The 17,386-nt window shown below is 49.2% G+C and overlaps 1 protein-coding gene across 4 annotated transcripts in view; it reads left to right on the top strand.

Annotated features, from left to right (window-relative positions):
- Positions 1-17,386, top strand: part of KATNIP (katanin interacting protein) — a 225,682-nt gene that overhangs the window by 134,413 nt on the left and 73,883 nt on the right. For all 4 annotated transcript variants that reach the window (XM_027771785.1, XM_027771786.1, XM_006148283.2 and 1 more), the window contains 5 exons: positions 1-35; positions 969-1,034; positions 3,293-3,399; positions 6,124-6,226; positions 10,967-11,182. The exon at positions 1-35 is cut by the window's left edge and continues 162 nt beyond it. In XM_027771785.1, coding sequence (XP_027627586.1) covers positions 1-35; positions 969-1,034; positions 3,293-3,399; positions 6,124-6,226; positions 10,967-11,182 — 527 coding nt within the window. The remainder of the gene's footprint in view (positions 36-968; positions 1,035-3,292; positions 3,400-6,123; positions 6,227-10,966; positions 11,183-17,386) is intronic.

Genomic DNA, 17,386 nt, shown 5'->3' with positions numbered 1-17,386 from the left:
GCAGGAAGGATGAGCCTCCTGCCATGGCACTGCCGGTGCGTTCCTGGACGGGGGAAGGAAGTGAGAAGGATGCTGGCCCTATGCAGGACCAGGAGGTGTCTAAGCGGCAGGTGGAAAGAACACAGGGTCAGGGAGGGAAGGGGGAGAGAAGCGCTGTGGGCACCTCAGAGCTCAGATCTGCCCACGATGCTGCTGCTCATGGACTGTCGCTTGCTAATCTGCCAAGGCCCCCTTCTCCCATCTCCCTGTTTACTTCAGAAAACCTCAGCCAGGTGCTAGTCTGCCTGTAAGCCTTGCCAGATACCTTAGCCCACGGTTACAGTGGGTCAGTGAAAGGATGGAGTAAACAAGCTCTAGAAGATCTCATTCCCCAGAGCGCGAGCCCTTCAGATTTCCAGTCCTCACCACTTCCTGTTGTCCCGCCCCTGGCCCACATCATTTGTTCAGGAGACCTCCTTGTTCTTGCAGCTGTTTAAGTGGAGCAGCAAACGGGAGGAAGCCTGAGCCCTACCTCTGTGTACACATCCTTTCCCCTAGGCATGGTCTCTGACTCTCCTGTTCTTGAAACCCTCTTTCTTAGCTTGACCCACTCAATGCTCAGTTACCCTAAAATAGGCAGGGCTGGTGTCATGGCTGTTTTATAGCTGTGGCCACTGGCAACCAGAAAAGCCAGGGGGCATGCTCAGGTGATGGTTTTGGAAACGGCCCAGGTCTGCCAACATGCAATCCCCAGACAGAGCTCCAGGGCCCTGTGCACACCACCGTTAGTTGTTCCCCAGGTTCTATCTACGGGGTGTGCATTGAGTACCACCTACTGCCCATTTGCCAGGTGCTCATTTTAGGCCTTGACATTTATGTACAAGAGACCTTGAGAGAGTCCCTGCCCCCTCTGTGCCTTTGCCTGTCAATGAAGGGTATCTGTGGATGGCTTCATTCCAGCCTCACATCAAAGGGTTACATCTTTCCAGGATGCAGAAGGACCACCGGTGAAACCATGGACCACTCTGCTGAAGGACGGAGAAGAGACCGTGGAGGTCAGTGGAACCCTGAGCCGAACTGAGCCCCCAGCATGCTCCCAGCACCCAGTGGTCTCCAGAGTGCTATACTTCACAGGCCTGCTGGCCCTCTCTGCACATGTAGGACCAGTGTAGATGAGGAAACTGGGGTCAAGGTTAGGAGTTGAAGCCAGAACTTACCCCGGCCTCTGACTCTAATTTCTTATTACAGTCTATTTCCTGAGAAGACAACACAAAAACAAATCTTAATATGTTGAATAAATTATATCTGTATCTATCTAGGTCAGTTAGGTATATCTCAGCAAAGACAGCCCTGACAAATAAGAATGGGAATTAGTAAAACACTTGTGCCTTGTGCTGAGGTTAGAGGTAGCTAAGACAGATAAGCACCCGGCCTCATGGGGCTTATAGGCAATGGCAATAAAGCCATGAGGGAACAGATGACTTCAGAGAGAAATAACGAAGCTAGTGGCCAAGAGAGTGACAAGGCAATCGGGTAGTGGCTGCTTCTGACATTGTGGCTCCAGGAGGCCCCTCAGAAGGCGTCCCTTTTGAGCTTATCCCTGCCTGTAAGAAGGAGCCAGTATCAGCGACCAGCATTCCAGGTGGAAGAAACAGGGCAAAAGCTTTGAGGAGGGAATGAGCCCAGCTTAATGAAGGGCAGGAAGCTCAACATGCAGTGAGGAAGGGGGAGAGGACGGAAGGGGGAGAAAAAAGTACCCAGGTGGGAGAGGATGGTGGGTAGGGCAGCACCCCAAAGCTCTGGAGTGGTTTCTTTTTTTTTTTGAGAGGTTTTCGCTATGGGGTGCGTGCGCTCGCCAGACAGAGAGAGACAGAGAGACAGAAAGCGAGAAATCACCCCCGGGGGGGGTTATCACTACAGACGGCCCTGGATCAACATGGGTTTGAACTGTGAGGGTCCACTCAGACCCAGATTTCTTCCAATAAATAGTGTATTTTCTCTTCTTTCTGATTTTTTTTTTTTTTTAGAGGTTTTTGCTATAGGGCACGCACACTCGCCAGAGAGAGAGAAAGAGACAGAGAGACAGAAAGCAAGAAATCACCTCCTAGGGAGGATGGCCACGCTGCAATCCATCCTCCTCCGTTCTCTCTGGATCTTGGGCACACACGCACACATGCCCGGCGTGAGTTTTAAGCCACCAGGTCCGGGACGCGAACCGCGGTCAACCACATGGGAGTCCAGCCATTAAGCTAACTGCTGGCCCCATCAGCTAATATTTTCTGGTGGACCTGCAACAGTACGCACCCATGGCCTAGTATTTCTGAATGACCGGACCTCTGACCTGCAGAGCTCCTGATGATTAAAATCACATGCAGATAGACAGCAGGACACATTTCTCATTTAGTTTGATAAAAGAAAAAGACAAAGGCTTGGAGCAGTAAAAACGAAAGGGCCTATGGGCTAGCAGGTGGCATAGTAGTTAAGGTGCTGGATCCCACATGGTCAACTCTGTGGTTTGAGTCCCAGACCAGACAGCCTGAAAATCATACTGGGTGCATGGGCATGCATGCCCAAAATCCCAAGACAAGAATGGAGGAGAAGGAATTGTGGTGTGACCTTCCTCCCTGGGGGGTGCTTTCTCATTCCCCCCACCCCCCATCTCTATCTCTCTTTCCCCGTCTCCAGGCAAGTATATGTGCACCATGGCAACATCCCTCCCCCTGCCCCCCCCAAAAAAAGAACCTAATGATATTACTAGCATTCTCTGTGGGGTCTCGTTACTTTCTACCAAACAGAATAAAGATTCAGTCAGGATGGTAAAAATGTTTGTTTTTAAGTCTAGTTATTTATTTATTCTATGAGTGAGAGAGATGGAGAGAGAGAGAGGCAAACCCTCCCAACAGAGCCTTGATAGAGACATCCACTCCTGGCCTGAGTCAGCCCTGGATCGTGGACACACACATGCCCAGCATGCTCATGACGGTCTCTGGACTTGAACCCAGAACCTTTCCATGTGGGTAAGCCTCACAGCATTGTGTTTTACTGCTGCCCTGCTGCCTGGTTTGATGAGAGAAATGTCTCACTGGCTCATGGAAACAGGTCATTTAGGCTCTTGCAGTTCATCAAAAACTGAGGTTGTCCAAGGGTGTTCTAGACTGAGCCCTGGAGATGCTGTCCCCCTCTCGCCCCTGTTCCGGTTTCCCACATGGGACTGATGGCCTGAGAGGGTGTGCCTTTAACCGTGGCCCTGCTGTGTTCTGGACCAGGCAGGGTGCTTTGTACATTGGTTTAATTGAAGCTTTTCCCTCCTCAGCTGCTGCCCACCACCCCAGTGACCACTACGCAGGAGCCGCCCAGGACAGCAGGGGGAGCCAATGCCATCAACCAAGCCATTGACAGAATTGGCCTTCTGGGGAGCAGGTACTTACCAGAGCTGGTTCAAAATCCAAAACAAATGAAAATGCCCATTGTAATGCAGCCTGAGGATCTTATGAACTAAAATTTTTCTTTGCTTTTCTTATGTTACTCTAGACCATTTTCAACTGCCCCTTTATATCGTACCCTCCCTCAGCCCCTCCAACCCTAAAACACAAAATTGACTTCATTTCTTAAAGGCACATGGCTCTTGGCTTGTTCAGTTTGGCTCCAACCTGCATAGAACTCCAACCATCTCAGAGTTTCCATTGGAGTACCCCATGCAGCAGAGGTGGGGGCCTATTCCCTCGCTCCCCTGGGGGCAAGAGTGGCCTGAAGCAGCAGCTCTCGAAGTCCCTTTTCTCTATTAAAATTTTGTTCAAATGCAGCATTTTATTCCATTAACACATAATGTCATTTATCGGAAATGTCAAGTTTTATTATCAAAATAAAGGCCTCTCTTCAATCTTCAGGCAAGATTAATCTTCAGAAAGATGCGCCAGTTCAAGCCCATAGTTTCAAGCATGCCCTGGCACATCGACACACTCCCAAGGCTGTCGTGCAGAGCTGTGCATGTTGTAGACTGTGCAAAGCGCCTGGCTGTGGGGTGAGAGGGGTTTGCAGCCCAGCCTGCATGCTATTCGCTAAGAGGGGGCCCTGACCTGGTATCACATCAGCCTTGCTCTGCACGAAGGAGGAATTTACTAGCTAAGCTGTTGCCTCCAGGTCTGCATCCATCCAGGGGGAGCTCCTTTTTATAACTTGGATAAAAGCTGAATAGGCTAAAGGCAGTGGTGTCCATTTCTCCAAGTGTCTGCCGACCTCAGATGGGTACCATGTCTGTTCTATCGTGGCCGTAAATAAGAACTTGCAGTTTCCCCCGCAGGTGAGAGGGCCTGGCAGGAGGCTATGTCACATCTCCTACGGTTTTATTTATGGGCAGCTGCTCTCTTCTTCAACATCAAGATCCATTGTGCTTTAGGGTGGGAAAGGGGTTGGTTCTTAGCCTTAACCAGCACAGGAAGGTGCCTTTGCAAATGAAGAAGGCATAACCTGCTGGGTTTGGAATGCCCAGTCCTCAGCCAAGAGGCACAGAGCAGATCTCTAGGCTAGGAGTTTGCAAACTGTCTCTGTGAAGGGCCAGATTGTAAATACTTTCAGCTTTGAACTTGTTTTTGTTTTTTCACATGTGCTTTTCTTTTTTAACTTATTTTTAAATTTTTCTTTATTTATTAATTAAGGCAAGGTCACCATTTTCCTGCCTCAGCTTGCCATCTGGGACTACACCATGGCTGATTCTTTTTTAGATAGTGTCTTTTCTTTTTTTAAAAAAGGTACTATTTATTTATTTTGAGAGATTTTTGCTATAAGGCACGTGCACTTGCCAGAAAGACAGAGTGGCAGAAAGAAAGCAAGGAATCAACCCCCAGGAGGATGGCCCTTCCTCAATCCCTTCTCCACTCTGCTTTCAGAATTTAGGGCACACATGCACACATGCCCAGTGTGTTTCAAGCCACAGGGTCCAGGACTTGAGCCATGGTTGGCCGTATGGGAGTCCACCACACATGGAGTTTTAACCACCACACCACCTGCTGGCCCTAGATAGTATCTTGCTTTGTTGCCCTGGCCAGACTGAAGCTCGCGATCTTCCTACCTCAGCCTCCTAGGTGGCTGGGAGTACAGGCACATGCCACCATGCCCAGCCTTAATTTACACTAAGAATCGAACCCACGCCTCCCATATGGCTCCGGCCCGCAGAGCACAGATTTCTGCAGTGCTTGCCACCGCAGCTGGGCCACTTGGTTTTCCTTAACAACCTTTAAAAATGTGAAAGCCAGGCCAGCAAGCGGTATGGTGGTTAAGGCACTGGACTCGCACAAGGTTGACCGTGGTTCAAGTCCCAGACCAGCCAGCCAAAAAATCATGCTGGGCATGTGTGCATGTGTGCCCAAAGTCCCGAGAGGAAACTGGAGGAGAAACTACTGTGGCATGGCCATCTCCCTGGGGTGGTGATTTCTCACTTTCCTTTTTTGTCTCTGTGACTCTAGCTAGTGCACATACCCTATGGCAAAAATGTAAGGTTAAAAAAAAAAAAGTGAAAGCCATTGTTAGCCTGCAGTTCACACAGAAACAGGCTGTGGACTGGACTTTGGACTTGATCCACCAGGCTTACTTTAGCTGACTCCTTTTTTTTTTTTTTAAGTTTGCCATAGGGCACGTGCACTCACCTAAGAGAGAGACACAGAGAGAAGGAAAGTGAGAAATCACCCTCCATGGGGGATGGCCACGCTACATTCTCTTCTAGGGATTTTGGGCATACACGCTCACACATCCAGCATGGTTTTTTGGGCTTCCAGGTGCAGGACTCAAACCACAGAGTTGGCCATGTGGGACCTAGTGCCTTACCCACCGTGCCACCTGCTGGTCCTGACTCCTGCTCTTGACCCTTCACAAGTTCTCGGTCAGCTTAAGGGTGGTCAGCTGGCTCTCCTGTCACCAGCAGTGTTTCTCCTGCTAGGCTCTGATTTCATCACTAATTGTACAGCTGTTGATAAAGGGAGAAAAGCGGCCGCCTGGCTGCGCCTTTGAACCGTGCACAGGGTGCATACTTTGTTCTCAGATTGTTACTTCTCCCTGAGGTAGAAAAGTCGGCAGGTATGTTTGATGTGCATGTTTGCTTTTGTGTATCATTTGTTACCACCTGTTGGCTAAAACAAAATCCCATTTCAGACAACAGCAGAAGCTTCTGGAAGTCCTTCAGGCCATCGAAAGTGACTCTGCCCATCTCAGTGGGGCTGTTGTGCCGAATGAGGAGCAAGTACTGGATCCAGAGGTGAGAGCCTCACCTTCCAGGGCCTTCCCAACGCGTTCAGTGTCTCAGCTGAAAGCGGAGGATAAAAGGGCCCTTCGGCAAAAGCATTTCTAGTTGATGGGGATGGCTCCAACTGGCCACCTTAGCAGCTTTCTGCCCGAGTCTCTGTCTCCCCTCCTCTTCCCTCCTCTCCAGCACTCACACATACACGTGATAGAGCAGGAGAAGCAGAGAAAGACGCAGGCCCCAAGTTTCAGCAGAGAGAAGCCTGTCCACGCAGAGGAAATATAAATAGCATGTAAACCCGAAGGAGAACGCCCAGCATTGCTGGCAATCAGGCTGCAGAGAGCCCCTTCACATCTCTGCTCTCTGAGTTCGCGGTGATGTTGATGATACCCTCTAGTGCTGGCTAGGTTACCACAGAGCCGCGGCAGCCATGCCTTGCTGGCGGCCAGCCATGCCTTGCTGGCGGCTGCATCCACCGGCGAGACGCTCTCGAAGAGCAGAGTGGCTGGGCTTAGGAAAGGCCTTAGAAACACATCTTCCAGCTCAACGATCCTGCCTCCTTATCCTAAGGAAATCACTCAAGAGAAATAAAAAGCTGTTGGCACAAAGACGTATGTCGCAGAATTACTGGAAGTAGGAAAAAAATAAATGTGTCATAACAAGAGTTCATCAAGAAAGTAGGGTATGTCAGCACAATACGATGGTCTAAAAAGGTAGAAAGTACCAGTAGGAAGATTATGCAGATAAAAAACGTGATGTAGGGGCCAGTAGGAAGTATGGTGGCTAAGGTGCTGGACTCCCATATGTCTGACTGCAGTTCAAGTTTCAGACCTGGCAACTTGCTTTCTCACTTTCTGTGTGTGTGTGTGTGTGTGTGTGTGTGTGTGAGTGTGTGTCTCGTGAGCATACATGCCCTATAGAAATTAAAAATAAGAATAATAAATAAAATTAAATGAAGAATTCCTTAAAGAAGAAAATGTGACGTATAAAACCTAATTGCACAAGGTAATATTAAGCCTCATTGAGTCTAATATGAGCGCAGTGACCATACAAAGGTGACTGTGAGTGTGCTGATGGAGCGGGGACATAAACAACAGGAAACTGAGGCATCAGGGTGGGAGGGTATAGTGTGTGTGTGTGAGAGAGAGAGAGAGCGAGAGAGAGAGAGAGAGTGAAAAGGTGTCCTTTCAAAGTAACTATTGGGTGTGGTCGCCACCAACCTTACTGTTGGCCTGTGAGAACTTAATATGAAGTCCTCCCAAAGCCACATGGAAAGCTCATGATAGCAGGAAGGCCCCTGGGCTCCTGGACCAGGTTCTGGCTTTGACTATAACACCATCATCTAGAGGCCACGTCCCTAAGGCAGGATGAATTCTCTGGTCCTGGCCATCAAGTAGGGTCCGCAGGACCAGCTGGTAATGTAGTACTCTGGTGATGCTATGTCGGACCCAAATGAGAAGACCCCGGGTTTGTATCCTGGGGCCTCCCCACACACACCAGGTATGATACGCATACCCGTGATCCAGGCTGGCCAAGGTTGGATCATGGCACAGAGACCTGCTGGATGTCTCTTTTCTGTCTCTGTCTCTGTCTGTCTCTTTCTCTCTCTCATGGAAGAAATAAATAAATAAGCTTTAAAAATAGGATCAGTATCCCCACACCCCATGGGGCTACCGTGAGGATGAAACAGGAAGGATCTCTGAGGGTGTGTGTCTCGATACCTGGCACATGGCAGGGAGGAGCTGGGAGATAGCAGTTGAAAATTCACCGTCTAGAAAAAAAAATCAAAGCTTTGTCACACCTGCATGCAATTGTCACTTTCTTAGTTGTGAAGATTCTAAGTGTACTGAAACTTTAGCTGCATTAAAAAGAACCTGGGTTGATTAAGTCTCCTTATATTATAGAAGACAGAAAATCCAGAACAAACTGACTTATACAACAAAGAAAAAGTACAGACACTTGTCATTGAAAATGTGGCTTGTGGGGTCAGGCAGGGCTTGATCCAGCAGCTCACACTGAGTCTTCCCACTCTGTCCTCAGTGTCAGCTGCACTTGAGCCCCATCCTTGACCCCAGTGTCTAGGCTCAGTTCTACTCCCTCCCTGTGGTCTCTAAACAGCTCAGAGGAGTTCCCACCTCATACCCTCAGACCCCACTGTCCAAAGAGAACAAAATCCCAGATTGGCCTGCTCGTGCTGAACCAGGCTAGGGCTCATGCCTATCACCAAGCTATCAAGGGGACAGGACAGGAGTTCTTGGACTAGTCAGGCTCCTCCTTGGGGTCCTGAGAGAAAATGTCAGTCTCCTATACCTCATGGCTATGAAAAGAGAAGGAAAACCAGGTGGTCTTAGTGAAAGAGGGGGCGTTGAGTGCCGGGGACCAGGAGCTTCCAAATCTGTGTTCCCTTTCAGCCGCCGAGAGGCACCCACATCAGGCCACGTAGAAAGCAGGACAGCCCGCGGGATGCAGTGCACTTCCTTTTTGCACAGAGATACACCTCCCTGACAACCTAACGGAAACTCTGCCTGGACCCAGCCTCTGTGCCTAGGTGGTAGCATGCTGATCCGCACTGCTGGAAGCCACGAGGCCGGCTATGGGTCTGGATCCTTAGTCGGTCTGAAACACACCAGGAGTGCTGCTGCCTGATATTGCCTAGCTGGAGGGGGATCATGGTGGGATGGAACCCGCCCAGGGTACCTGTTCTCCCTTCTCGATTTCATGAGAGAAATAAGATAAATAAATTTTAATTAAAACAAAAATACTTAGTCCAGGAATCTGCACATTTTAGATTGCACTGGGCATGAGACCCAGCAGCCCCTCTGTGAGGCAGCCTGCCTCCCATCTGGCCTGCCTCCCTTTCCCGGCAGGTGAATAGTCCTGCTTCCTCACCCCTCCCAGCCCACTCACCTGGCCCTGGAACATCCTCACAAGCACAAGCTCGTTAACCCTTAATCCATCCCCCCACCTTGTCTGCCAGGCCAGTTTAGCTTTATCACCGTCCTGCAAGCCTGGGACTCAGGCCCAGGGCAGCAGAGGACTTGGCCAGGGCCCAGCACACAGCAGAGGAGAAAGAAACCGTGGGTTCCATGGGCCTGGCTCATCAAAACAGGCCCTGTGTTCCTTCAGGGAGCTATGAGCTGACCTCTCTTCCTCCTCCCCGTCCCCATCTCCACCGTATGGCAGTCAGGGCTTGTCCAAACCCACACTGAGAGCGATAGCACGTCTCACTGGCTATTAATTAAAAAAATAAGTGGGGAACAGTTGCTGTTCATTTGCTCAGCTCCCTGCTCACAGAACCATTGCAGATTACCGGTGCTAATTAACAGAGGGCATGTGCACGAAGGGAATGCACCATTTTAGGAGGGACTGATCCGTGGCGACCAATGCTGCATTCGGGCCCCCGAGGGCCTCAGCCAGCCATTCCGCAGGGCTGCCTCTTATTGATGGCATTCACGCAGACACTGAGAGCAGACAGCCGACCCAGGAAGGAGGCAGGCATTAAAATCAATGAGGGAGAGAAGCGGAAAGTGATGGGCTCTTAGAGAGGGCACACAGGGCCAGGGCGTGGGCTAGGGCCTGCTCAAGTATGGATATCATGCTTAACCCTTGTGATGGGTCATCGCATAGATGATGGCTCGTTTACTCCAGGTAAGCCGAGGGATGTAAAATGACTTGTCCAAGGTAATGGGGCCTTTGTTGCCTACTGTATGAGTCCACTAGGGCTGCCATAGCCAAGTAACACAGACTGGGTGGTTTAAATCGCAGAGATTGGGACCAGCAGATGGCGCAATGGTTACGTCACTGAACTCCCATGTAGTCAACCACAGATTGAGTCCTGGACCTGGCAGCTTCAAGTTTATGCCGGGTGCATGTGTGTGCGTACGTGCCCGAGATCCCAAGAGGAGAATGGGGGAGAAGGGATTACAGCATGGCCATACCCCCTGGGGGAGTGATTTCTTGCTTTCTGTCTCTCTGTCTCTCTGGCAAGTATATACCAAAGATCTCTCTTAAAAAAAAACCAAAAAACAGAGATTTATTTCCTCATAGTTCTGAGGCTGGAAGTCCAAGATAAAGATGTGGGCAGGTTTGGTGTCTTTGGAGGCCTCTCTCCTAGGTTTATAGATGGCCACCTTCTCGCTGTGTCGTCCGTGGCCTCTTCTCTGGTGTGTTTCTCCGTGTGTCCAAATTTCCTCTTACAGGACACTGGATTAAGGCCTACCCTAAGGGCCTCATTTTAATTTGATCACCTCCTTAAAGACCCTCTCTTCACATCCACTCACTTTCTCAGGTTCCCAGGGTTAGGAATTCAACAGATGAATCTGGGGAGGACGCAGGTTAGCCCAGAGCACCTCCCCAGTTTGGTAGGTGTCATGACATAACTCCTGAGACAGGGGTAGTGCAGGAAAGAAGTGCATGTATTGAGTCGTTGGAAAATTCATGATGCATTTTTGCATATGTGACTTTTCCGATGATCTAGTAGAATCCGATGCTTTCTAAACAGTTTTATTTGCAAACTCTTAAACAGAGCACTTACTACGTGCCAGAATACACAGTAACTACCTCTTACATGCTTTCGTATATGAGCTCATTTGATCTTCACAGTAACCGTAGATGGCGGGTCCTGTTCTATCCTCATCGTACAGATGGAGACCCTGAGAGAGGTTTGATAACTGGCCGAAGGCCAGACAGCAGGGGTAGATCACAATTCGAGCCTGTCATGTCTTAATCCCCTGGTGTTCTTTCTCTTCCTTTAAGGACAAATGGAGAATGCGAGCAGAAGAGATCAAAGATGCTGTTTACGTGACCATGGAAATCCTGTCCAACTGGGGCAACGCGTCCTGGGTCGGCCTCACGGAGGTTGAGTTCTTTGACTTGAACAACACGAAGCTTTATGTGTCACCTCATGACGTGGATATCCGGAACACAGACACACCGGGGGAGCTGGGCTACCTGGTTAACAGGAACTTGGCTGTAAGTGGAAGGGACGGCATGTGGTTCTTTGCTATGCATGTCAATGCATTTTCTCTGCCCAGAATAAACCTGTAATAAGGTGCAATTGTGGGGAGGGGAAGAACAGTATACTCTACCCTAATCATTCATTTGGACAAAATGGGAGAGGCACGTGAGGGACCAGTGCTGGTAGGAGGCCTCCACATTTTCTCCCCAAGCTCTTTGCCAGGTCCCTACTCTGTGGGGTTTTCTCAAGGGGGCCAGTCTGCCCCCTTTGGTCCACCTTACAGTTTACCACACAAACACAGGACCTTAGGGGTCATTAAGTTCAGTGCCCTTGTTTTGTGGATGAAGAAACTAAGGCTTGGAGGAGGGCACCGTCTTGGCCAAGGTCACGCTATGGAAGATATTGGAGCTAAGGTCACATCGTGCAGCCAGGCTCAGGGCCTGTGCCCACACTCCCTCGGGTCTGTTTCCGTGGGGTGCGCACCCAACTAATGATGAGTCTTTCTTTAAATATCTGACAAAATTAAAGAAACAAATCCCTAGTAGTTTCCCTTTCTGCCACTTGCAAGATAGACGTAAGAGCTTATGAACTAGGCCGTGGTAGTGTGCACTGGAAACTGCTGCTCAGCGGGCTAAGGCCACGTGGACACTCAGGTTCAATTCCCCACCCACCCTGGCTTTTTAGCCAGACATGGGTGCGGATGGTGGCACCGTGGTGAGACATGATGCTCAGTGAAACAGATGCACATAGGAAGGCTTCGGGTTTGTGACCGGGGCCTCCCTGAGAATGCCAGGCATGTGTGTGTCCATGATCTGGGGTTGCCTGGAGCTGGGACAGGACCCTGCTGAGGGTGGTGTATCTCTCTCTCTCACACACACACATTTGTGGAATACATGAAGTTTTAAAAATGTTATATTCTACTTTAACAAAAATGCCAGACAAAGTGACTTGTGAGTGTAGTCCCAGCTATTCAGAAGGCTGAGCCAGGAGTATGAGACATGGTGAGACCCTCTTTTAAAACACTTCATGCATGTGTACACACACACACACACACACACACACACAGACCCTCTGGGCTAAACTGAGACACAGCAACCAGCCACGTCATCTTTCCTGAGTTACGCTTTAGCATCATTCGTAACTGTCTATGGGAAGGGCTGAGAAACTAGGGACAGAGGTTGCTCTGGGCAAGGGCCTGGATACGTGGGGAGCAGGAGCAATAGGAAAACATACCTTGGGTCCTTTTTTGCACTTTTGAAATTTCTTGCCATGTGTATGTGTTAACTATCCAAAAAGACAAAGTCTTTTCTTTTCAGTTTTGCTATGAAGCATGTGTGCTTGCCAGAGAGACAGAGAGAGGGAAAGTGAGAAATCACCCCCCAGAGGGGATTGTTATGCTACAACCCCTTCTTCATTCTCTGCTCGGGATTTTGGGCATATATGCATATGTACCCAACATGATTTTCAAGCTGCTGGGTCTAGGATTTGAACCACACAGTCAGCCATATGGGATCCAGCTACTCAACCTCCACACCACCTGTAGGCCACAAGTTCTTAATTTTTGTTTGTTAATATTTTGCCGAAGGGCCTGTGCACTTGCTGGAGAGAGACAGAGAGAGAGAGAGAAAGTGAGAAATCACTCCCTGGCAATGATGGCCACACCATAATCCCTTCTCCATTCTTCTCTTGAGATTTTGGGCATGCACACACATGCACCTGGTATGATTTTCAGGCTGCCAGGTCCAGGATGCAAACCACAGTCGGCCATGTGAGATCCAGCACTTTAACCACCATGCCACCTGCTGGCCCTTCAAATTCTTAATTTTTAAGAAAGGATTCAAAATGAAATCAGCTACTACATGATTGGTTCTTGCACTGTGCCAGGCCTGGTGCTAAGCACTTCATACATATGTTCTTATTTATATCTAGCTGCACAGGCCCACGAAGCAGAGAGGTCTGGGTTCGATGCGCACTACTAACAACTGTGACAACAGGCAGCTCACCTAACCGCTACTTCAGCGTGAAATGGGGACCGAGCTAGTACTTACCTTGATGTGATGTGGTGAGAATCACATGTAACTATAAAGACCTTAGTACTTGCCTGGCTCTTCCTACAGGCTCCAAAACATCAGCTGTTGTTGTTTTCACTGTTATTTTATTAATGGTATTAGTACCACTATGAAGTAGATATTATTCCCATTTTAAGAGGAAACATTTAAAAAGGAGTCTTTGAATTCCCCAGTTCTAGAGGCCTGGATTCTGGTCTTGACTCAGGCTGTCAGCAAAGCATGGACCTTTTTTGAGTCAGTTTTTCTGCTCTGCCTGTGAAATGGGACATGGTAGGGGCCAGGTGGCTAATCTATTATGATTCTTAGATTGCTGGCAACAGAGAATCTGCCAAATCTGGCTCATCTTAGCACATTTTAAAAATAGAAGTTGGTTTCTATCTGTTGAGTAGCTGGTGTACTCATTGTTACACAGACCAGAAGATAGGCCTCGTGGCTGTGTTGGGGTCTGGGTAGCTACCTGGAATGCCTGAGCACTGAGAGACTGGTGAACTTTTGGAGGTAGGGGTGATGTGGATAGGAGGAGCTGAGGTCTTTTCCGGAAAGATCTCTTGGACTTGTGGTTTTACTGGAAAAGTGTCCCACTTAAAGACTTTACTGACTTGGGAACCAGCAGTTAGCATAATGGCTATGTTGCTGGACTCCCACGTAGTCAACCGCAGTTTGCATCCCGGACCCGGTGTCTTAAAACTCACGCCGGGCGCGTGTGCATGCATGCCCAAGATCCCGAGAGGAGAATGGAGGAGAAGGGATTGCGGCGTGACCATCCCCCCTGGGGGTGATTTCTCACTTTCTGTCTCTCTGTCTGTCTGGCGAGCACACGCCCTATAGCGAAAACCTCTCAAAAAAAAAAAAAAAAAAAAAGACTTTACTGACTTGACCTTTGGTTGGAGAAGCACCTTCCAAGGCCTCAGAATTCAGAATTCATGGCTCGTGCATATCCTTAGACTGGATCATGACTCGTGGCTGTGAGAGACCGTCAGAAAAGAGAAGAAAGTGAGAAGCAGAGGTGAGGAAAAGATAACGCTTCGTTCAATCAGTCCGTACAACACGTTTGGAGCTATTTTGGTAATGTTTGGTGGCTAATGGGTTGAGTGGTTGGTTCGTTAGGCATTCCTTTGCTCTCCTGGAGATACCCAGTCCTTGGAGAAGAAGTCTGATGGGCCCATTGGCTAGGTGGGCAAGGCACCTTGGTGCCAGGTCCACCAACACGCTGAGCAGAAAGAGATTTCCTGAAGAAATTCAAGATTGTTACTTTAAAAAACCCAAAAACAAGGCAGGATGAATGCCGCACGGCCAAGAAAGTGCCCATTGGATTGGGCCGGGAAAGGAAGCAAGGGAACTCAAGCCCCCCTTGCAGCAGTGTGATCCTGACCCTTCAGAGAAACAGGCCCTGCAGGTTCGGCTGCTCAAGCACTCCGGCCTGGCACGGCCCTGCTCTGGCTCTCAATTCACTGCTGTTGGCTCCATGATTGCTGCTGGGGCTTGGGCCAGGATTCGCCACCCCTAGTGCAGAAAGCAGTGGCATTTTGGAGGCCTGCTTTATAGAAGAGCACACAAAGGGCCATCAAAAGCTTCAGTGGACTTGACAGGGATGATTCCAATGACTGCCCTCCATCTTCCTCGTTTAGCAGAGGCTGAGTTTTGTCGTGTGCTGGCACTGAAGACGTTGGCCCATCGCTTTGGTGGGCTTGGGGTTTTAAAGTTGTTGGCCCTGAGGTTAGGACATGAGGCAGCTCTGTCGTCCTGGGCCACTGGACCCCTGGGCCCAGCTGTGGCTGGGCTACATTCCCCCTGCTCTCCTGGTACTGGGTCTCCCTGATAGCCATCCTCCATGCCAGGCCTGGGCACTGGAACACTGCATTTCAGAACCATTCCGTTTCACTAATGTGTACCGGTCAGGACCACATTTAACCCTCACAGGAGCCTTGGGATCATTCTTCCCATTTTATAAGTGAGGAAACCAAGTTCCAGGGAGGAAGAATGACATACCCTCAGCCATGCAGCCATGGCTGGTAGAGCCCAGCTGACAGCTGAGCAGAGACGCCTGGAAGTGGAGACTGAGTTTGAAAGAGAAAGTGCTCCCATGGAGGGATGGGGGCCTGCTGTAGTTGTGGGCATGCCCCAGGCATTCCCCTTCTCTCTCACTGGCCACACCTTGGCCCATGGTCTCAAGATGACTCCAGCTTTATACCCCAGCCTTGCCTGTTCCTCTGAGTCCCTGACCTGAATGTCAACTTCCTGCCTGACATCACTCTTGGATAGCTATTAGCCATCTCTGACTTTAGAAATCTAAAACCTAAGCGTAGACATCCCTGCCACACTCCCTTGTCTTCTTCCTCTGGTATTCCCTCGCTCACTGTAGTTATCCCTCGGTATCCATGGACATTGTTTCCAGGACCCCCACAGATAGATAGCCAGATCTGTGGCTCTTCCGGTCCCTTAAATAAAAAGGCCCCAACCCACACATGGCAGCATGGGCAGTAGAGGCACTGGTGCACGATGCTGGAAGCCATAGGAGAAGGCTCTGGGTTTGTGTCCTGAGTCTGTCTAGTTATGCTAGGTACACCTGTGCTCCTGGCTGGCTATAGGGCTGGGAGAAGGATTGTGACATGAAGACCCTTTCAAAGGTGCCTATCCGTCTGCCTACCACTCTCCCTCACTCAGGAAATGAATGAACTTTTAAAATGGAGCAGTATTTGCATATAACCTATATATATCCTCCCACATATATAGGTTATATGCTTTAAATCACTTCTAGATTATTTTTAATACCTAATGAAATGTAAATGCCATGTAAACCATTATTATTTGTATTTTTTGTGCATTTTTATTCATTTATTTTTGTGGTGTGTGTGTGTGTGTGGTTTAGACAGGGTCTTGCTACGTCACCGTCCTCCTGCCTTCTGCATTGCTGGGCCTACAGGCATGTGCCATTGTGTCTGGCTTTTTAGGGTGGGCCAGAAATCAAGCCTGGGCCCCCCATGTGACCTCACCCTGCCAAGCAGCAGCATCTAACACGTGCTACCCACAGCTGGGCCTACTTGTATTATTTTTTTTACTGTTCTGTTGTTAATTAGTTCATTCTTTTTTTTTTTTTTTTATTTGCTACAGGGCTCATGCACTCACTAGAGGGGAAGAGAGAGAGAGAGGGAGAAAGTGAGAAAGCACTCCCCTATGGGGGATGGTTACACTGCCATCCCTTCTCTATTTCTTCCTTACAGATTTTGGGCACACATGTGCATGCACCCGGCATGTTTCTCAGGCTGTCATGTCCGGGACTCAAACTATACAGTCAGTCATGTGGAATCCAGCCACCTTAAGCACCATGCCACTGGCTGGCCCGTATTGTTATTTTTTTAAATTTAATTATATTTCCCAAATATTTTGGTCCATAGTTGGTTGAATCCATGAATGTGGAACCCAGGGACATAGAGGGCCAACTGTCACTGCTCAGGTGCCCAAGCCCACTACTTAATCTTCCTTGAGTGCCCTAGGAAACGTATGCTTTCCTTTGAGCCTATGATTATTTCCAAATTTAAAGTTTAAAAATACTAACTGCACATTTTTATGCACTGGGGGTTATGTGCAACTTGAACATTGTCTTCCACCTTCCAGCATGCAAGCAAGTTTTCTCGATTGTGCTTCCCCAACAGCCAGAGCCTGACCCCTTCTCTCTTTTCACTGGTACCTCCCAAGTTCTGTCACCTCTTACACTTACACTAGTAAATGCTTCTTATTTTCTTCCGTTCTTGCGCCAGTAGGGCATGGTCACTCTGTGATTCTTTTTCCTCTCATTTTTCTCCACTTCTCCTTCCCATAAGGATTTTGAGCAGGCATGCAGGTTTTTCAAGTTGCCAGGACCAGGAGTCAAACCATGGTTGACCAATGGGCATCTAGCTTTCTTAACCACTGTGCTATGGGCTGGCCCTCAAAATAATCTTTCAAAAGTGTCAGATTGTGCACTTCCCCTACGTAAAACCCTCACTTTGACTTCCGTAGCACTTTTACATTGATCCCAGAGGCCATACTGTGGCTTGCAGGGCTCTCTGAACAAGCCCCAGCTCCTTTTCTGCCCTCTTCTCTTTCTGCCTCCCTTACCGGCAGGACTCTGGCAGCCACAGGCCCGCCCTTTACCCCCCCCACCTGATT

The sequence above is a fragment of the Tupaia chinensis genome, unplaced genomic scaffold (assembly GCF_000334495.1).
Source record: "Tupaia chinensis unplaced genomic scaffold, TupChi_1.0 Scaffold000231_1, whole genome shotgun sequence".
Taxonomy (NCBI): domain Eukaryota; kingdom Metazoa; phylum Chordata; class Mammalia; order Scandentia; family Tupaiidae; genus Tupaia; species Tupaia belangeri.
The sequence above is the reverse complement of the archived record's forward strand: the minus strand, read 5'-3'. Positions and strand labels throughout refer to the sequence as shown.